General features: G+C 37.6%; 1 protein-coding gene across 1 annotated transcript; it reads right to left on the reverse strand.

The window, feature by feature from the left end:
* Positions 1-1,212: 1,212 nt before the first annotated feature.
* LOC131051287 (pentatricopeptide repeat-containing protein At1g11290, chloroplastic-like) lies at positions 1,213-6,617 on the reverse strand. The gene has a single exon (XM_057985735.2). It carries the CDS (start codon positions 6,290-6,292, stop codon positions 2,027-2,029), a length of 4,266 nt encoding a protein of 1,421 aa, XP_057841718.2. The 5' UTR covers positions 6,293-6,617; the 3' UTR covers positions 1,213-2,026.
* Between the last annotated feature and the right edge of the window lie 223 nt (positions 6,618-6,840).

The following is a 6,840-nucleotide window of genomic DNA, read 5'->3' on the forward strand; positions in this document are numbered from 1 at the left end:
TACTTATTGCTTCCATTTCCAAATGTGTAAGGGGCATAATCACTCTAAAACGCTTGGAGTGCCATGCACAAATCCATACAACACATTTGATAGAAAATTTGATCACATAGGTAGTTTTATATATATATGAGAATATTTTTCCTCTAATATTTTATGTATTTGACTTAGAAAATTATTTACTAATTTGTTTACGGAGTGCATTGTATTCATTTTAGATTATAATAATAATAGTTTATAATTATAATAACTCCATATTATCACATATTAATAATTATATGTCAACTTATTTTTCTGAAATGTGGTCTCAATTAAAATATATATGATGGCATTAGAAGACAATTTCAGTTACAACCTCAATATAATATCAATCCATGGTGTTGACAAGAATCATCGACATTAGACTTGAAGTAGCATTAGTATACCTCCACTCGAACTAAAAAATTGCATCAATATCATACCTTGCCATCAATGGGTCGATCAATGTGCCTATCCAAAAGAAGTTAAAATAGGTGCATCAATATCATACCTTGCCATCAATGGGTCGATCAATGTGCCTATCCAAAAGAAGTTAAAATAGGTGCCTTTGAATAAAGGAGATCTATGTGTCCATAGTATTTTTTGTTGTTTCTAACATGTAACTATGCAAATATTTGAAGTAGTAAATATAGTGCTTGTGAATCACTCTATCCTTCCCTATTATGGTTCACAATTGTTTGATTGTCTTTCACGTTGCTATAATTGTGCTTGCTTTGATTATATTGATTATATTGATTATTAAATTATGTGCTATGAAAAAGTTAGCTATTCTAGCATATCAACTTGTTTCCCTCCCAATCATTTCCTATAAAGCATTTTTCTATCTTTTTCTCTATCAAATTATGCTTAATTAGAATCTACTTTGGAGATTTTGATGTTGAAGCATCATCCTACACTAACAAAACTTTCACAAGCTTGACTAGACAATTGTTGTGAACAACACCATGCATATTTGCTAATTATAATACAAATGCAGTTATAATTTTTTTACTTCGTAGATAAATTATAATAGTTTATTTCCAATTTAAATCAAATAGATAAAAATAAGTTAAATTAAAAAATATGTATGAATTAACAAATCTATTAACCATCTCAGCAAGCGAAGGGATGTGAAGCAATATTAGAAATATTTAACCAAAAATGAGACAAACTCTACATGCACTTATATAAAATTGCATACCTAATCTAGAATATGTAACTTAATCTCAACTGATCAACCTGACATTGGCAAAAGATAATACAATTAATCCAAACAAAAGAACTGCACAAAACAGAAGGGTACATTGAGAGCCCTCTCTCATTTCCTAGTTCAAGCACCTTCCATTTACTCGGAATATTACTCAACTTTTGTTTTTCCCCATCCTCCACATCAATATGTACAAGTTTTCATAAAACAATTCAATGAAATGTCCATGTTATCATAACACAAGTCTTTGACAAAGACCCCAGCAGCATATCTAAGCAGTAATCTGCATTGCACTCTTTGCATCCAATTTATGAAGCATCTAGAAAACAAAAGCCCAAAACTTTCTGGAAACATAAAATAAAACCTCGTTCCTTCATTATCACTGTAGGTCTGGCACAGTGCACATTATTATAGTGCAACGCTATTTTTTCAGATTGCTTCATTCAGCATCACCAATTATCTCCATCGTTTGCATCTCTCACAACAATTTCTCTTGCAACAATCTTTGAGATGAATTTTGTTGCAGAGTGGCAATCAGCACATACTCAAAGGTTCTTAACAACTTTAATAGTTATTCCAGCGGTTGTGTTTAACATGCCAACTTTCCACTATGGTGACAGAGAAATAATTCTTTTTCCTCCTCTTCCACAGAGGAATAATTCCTTTTCCCCCTCTTCCACGTCATTAAGTAAACGTCCTGAATCTATTCATTATGTAGAACCTTGTCCCTTCATTATTATGCAGGCCTGTCACAGTGCACATTATTATAATGCAAACATATTTTTTAGATTGCTTCATTCCGCATCACCAATAATCTCCACAAGAACATCGCCCCTGTTTAAAATGATGGAAACGGTTTGCATCTCTCACAATAATATCTCTTGCAACAATCTTGGAGATAAATTTTGTTGCAGTGTGGCAATCAGCACATACTCGAAGGTTCTTAATTACTCTAATGGTTGTTCCAGGGGGTGTGTTTAACAAACCAAATGTGATTGCCAACTTTTCACTATGATGACAAAGAAAAATATCTTTTTCCTCTTCTTCCACATCATTAAGTAAATGTCTTGAATCTGGAAAATAACCTACCGCCTTCATCTGCAAAGCCAATTCCTCCAACTTTGCATAGATCTCCTGTGTCTGTGGATGGGATCTGTCTCCTACACAAAAAGCATGTACCTTTTTATGGCCTTCAATCCAACTACATCCAGGGATCTTTTTGATTTCTCTATCTTTCATCAATCTCCTTATCATTTGAACCTCACCCCACCTGCCCACTTCTGCATAGATGTTTGAGAGAAGCACATAAGTTGCAGCATTTTTGGGATCTAAATCAAAAAGCAGAGTTGCTGTAAATACTCCTAAGCCCATATTCATGTGTGATTTACAGGCACCAAGAAAACACATCCACACAACCACCAAAGGTTTAACCGGCATCTTAATGATAAAGTTTAGAGCTTCCTCAAGATAACCAGCACGAGCAAGAAGGTCAACCATGCACACATAATGATCAACTATAGGTGCAATACAATAAGAGTTACTCATTTGATTGAAATATGTGCAGCCCTGATCCACTAAACCTGCATGACTGCATGCATATAGAACACAAGCAAAACTTACAACGTCTGGATGTGTTCCAGAATGCTTCATTAATTCAAAGATATTGAGAGCATCCTTGCAAAATCCATTTTGTGCATATCCTGCAATCATTGCATTCCATGAAATGACATCTTTTTGGGGCATTCTGTCAAACAATTCACATGCCATGTCTATGCTTCCACATTTTGCATACATGTCTACCAGGGCAGTTGCAACTATAATATCAGACAAAAATCCCCCTTCAATTATGCCTTGATGGATGTCTATACCTTGTTCCAAAGCACCCATTTTGGCACAAGCAGGAAGGATGCTGGCAAAGGTTGTGGAATTTGGCTTTACACCTGCCAACTGCATTTGCTTGAAAGTTTCCAAAGCCTTTTCCACATGTCCATTTTGTGCATATCCTGCAATCATTCCATTCCATGAGATGACATCTTTTTGAGGCATTCTATCAAACAGTTTGTGTGCCTTCTCTATGCTTCCACATTTTGCATACATGTCTGCCAGCGCATTTCCAACTACAATATCTGACAAAAATCCCCCTTCCACTATGATTTGATGGATTTCCATACCCTGATCCAGAGCTCCCATTTTGGTAGAGGCAGGGAGGATGCTTGCAAAGATTGTGGAATTTGGCTTTAGACCAGCTAATCGCATTTGCTTGAAAGTTTCTAAAGCCTTTTCAACAAATCCATTTTGTGCATATCCTGCGATTATTGCATTCCATGAGATTACATCTCTTTGAGGCATTCTGTCAAATAGTTCATGTGCCTTGTGTATGCTTCCACACTTTGCATACATGTCTACCAAGGCAGTTCCAACGACAACATTTGACAAAATTCCTCTATCCAATATGCTTTGATGGATGTCCATACCCTGTTCCAAAGCTCCTATTTTGGCACAGGCAGGGAGAATAATGGCAAAGGTTGTGGAATTTGGCTTTACACTTGCGGATTGCATTTTCTTGAAAGTTTCCAAGGCCTTTTCAAAAAGTTCATTTTGTGCATATCCTGCAATCACTGCATTCCATGAGATGACATCTCTCTGAGGCATTTTGTCAAACAGTTCACGTGCCTTGTCTATGTTTCCACATTTTGCATACATGTCTACCAAAGCATTTCCAACTATAATATCTGACAAAAAGCCCCCTTCCATTATGCTTTTATGGATATCCATACCCTGTTCCAAAGCTCCCATTTTGGCACAGGCAGGGAGTGTACTGGCAAAAGTTGTGGAATTTGGCTTTACACCTGCAAATTGCATTTTCTTGAAAGTTTCTAAAGCCTTTTCAACAGATCCATTTTGTGCATATCCTGAAATCATTGCATTCCATGACACCACATCTCTTTGAGGCATTTTGTCAAACAGCTCACATGCCTTGTCTATGCTTCCACATTTTGCATACATGTCTACCAAGGCAGTTGCAACTACGACATCTGACAAAATTCCTTTACCCATTATGCTTTGATGAATGTCCATACCCTGTTCCAAAGCTCCCATTTTGGCACAGGCAGGAAGGATGATGGCAAAGGTTGTGGAATTTGGCTGTACACCTGCCAATTGCATTTGCTTCAAAGTTTCTAAGGCCTTTTCAACAAATTCATTATGTGCATATCCTGCGATCACTGCATTCCATGAGCTAGCATCTTTCTGAGGCATTCTATCAAACAATGCACGTGCCTTGGCTACGTTTCCACATTTTGCATACATGTCTACCAAACCATTTCCAACTATAATATCTGACAAAAATCCCCCCTCCACTATGCTTTGATGGATGTCTATACCCTGTTCCAAAGCTCCCATTTTGGCACAAGCAGGGAGGATGCTGGTAAAAGTTGTTGAATTTGGCTTTACACCTGCCAATTGCATTTGCTTGAAAGTTTCTAAAGCCTTTCCAACAAATCCATTTTGAGCATATCCTGCAATCAAAGCATTCCATGAAACCAAATCTCTTCGAGGTATCCCGTCAAATAGTTCACGTGCCTTGTCTATGCTTCCGCATTTAGCATACATGTCTACCAGGGCACTTACAACTACAACATTTGACAAAATTCCTCCATCATTTATGCTTTGATGGATATCCATACCCTGTTCCAAATCTCCCAATTTGGCACAGGCAGGAAGGATGCTGGCAAAGGTTGTGGGGTCTGGCTTTACACCTGCCAATTGCATTTGCTTGAAAAATTCTAAAGCCTTCTCATCAAAACCATTTTGTGCATATCCTGAAATCATTGCATTCCATGAGATGATATCTCTGTGAGGCATTTTGTCAAACAGTTCAAATGCCTCGTCTATGCTTCCACATTTTGCATACATGTCTACGAGAGCAGTTGCAACTACAACATCCGAAAAAATTCCTCTCTCCATTATGCTTCGATGGATGTCCATACCCTGTTCCAAAGCTCCCATTTTGGCACAGGCAGGTAGGATGCTGATAAAAGTTGTGGAGTTTGGTTTTACACCTGCCAGTTGCATTTGCTTGAAAGTTTCTAAAGCTCTTTCACAAAATCCATTTTGTGCATATCCTGCAATCATTGCAGTCCACGAGATAACATTTCTATGAGGCATTGTGTCAAAGAGTTCACGAGCCTTGCTTATGCTTCGACATTTTGCATACATGTCTACCAGGGCACTTCCAACTGCAATATCTGACAAAATTCCTCTATCATTTATGCTTTTATGGATGTCCATACCTTGCTCCAAAGCTCCCATTTTGGCACAGGCTGTAAATATGCTGGCAAAGGTTGTAGAGTCTGGGTTTACACCTGCCAACTGCATTTGCTTGAAAGTTTCTAAAGCCTTTTCAACAAAACCACATTGTGCATATCCTGCGATCATTGCATTCCATGAGACCACGTTTCTTTCAGGCATTTTGTCAAACAGTTCACGCGCCTTGTCTATCCTTCCACATTTTGCATACATGTCCACCAGAGCAGTTGCAACTACAACATTTGACAAATCTCCTCTATCCTTTATCTTTTGATGGATGCCAATGCCCTCTTCCAAATCCCCCAATTTAGCACAAGCTGGAAGTACGCTGGCGAATGTAAACTGATCGGGTTGGACACACGTTCCTTCCATATGTTGAAACAGTGAAACTGCCTCCTGAGGATACCCATGTCTTCTGTATGCTGCAATAATCCTATTCCATGAGACAATGTCTCGCTCTTCCATGTGATTGAACACTCTTCGAGCATCCACCAAACTTCCCAAATTAACATACATGTAAATAAGCTTATTATGAAATGTTGGACGTGTAGCAAACACAAATCGTCTGTGAGCGATGAAAGAGTGGACATTTTTCCCTTGTGAAAGCGCGTTCTTGAGAACACAGGTCTGCAATAACTGAAGATATGTAGAGGAGTCTTCAGGGGGGTTGCATGTAGTAAGCAGAATGTGCAGCGCCTCCTTCAGCTGACCCTCTCTACATAATGCTGTGAGATTGTGATGAGCAGAGGATGGCAATGACATTTTATGATTATAATTGGAGTGTGGAAAATGTGGTGTCTGTGTTAGTCTAGTGAGGTTTTTTCATGTATGATCTCTCATGAAATCCTGAATAACAGAGGAGGAAAAGATCCCATGAACAGTTTTTGACTCAAACGATAAATCTATATGAAATGAGATGATTACTGGTTCTGTATAAACCTCCTCCATCGCTTGCAGTCCTGAATTGATTGTCCTGAGAGGGCGCAATTAACTGAAGGAAGATCATGTTGGATAAATCAATCATAAGAATGTGAGCAGATAATCATATAATCAAAGGGTGCTAATAGAATATATTATGAAATGATTTAGTAATAGAATACATCATAAGTTGTTCATAAGCATGGAGCAAATCGATGAAGTAAAGGGTGCTAATAGAATATATTATGAAATGATTTAGTATAGAATACATTATAAGTTGCTCATAAGTATAAAAGAGTGGTTATGAAGATCTTACATGAATGATCATCATGAAAATAGAGATGAGAATAAAGGATAACAAGTTGATTTTAGTGACAAGATAATAGGGAGGC

Source organism: Cryptomeria japonica, chromosome 9, assembly GCF_030272615.1.
Source record: "Cryptomeria japonica chromosome 9, Sugi_1.0, whole genome shotgun sequence".
Lineage (NCBI taxonomy): Eukaryota > Viridiplantae > Streptophyta > Pinopsida > Cupressales > Cupressaceae > Cryptomeria > Cryptomeria japonica.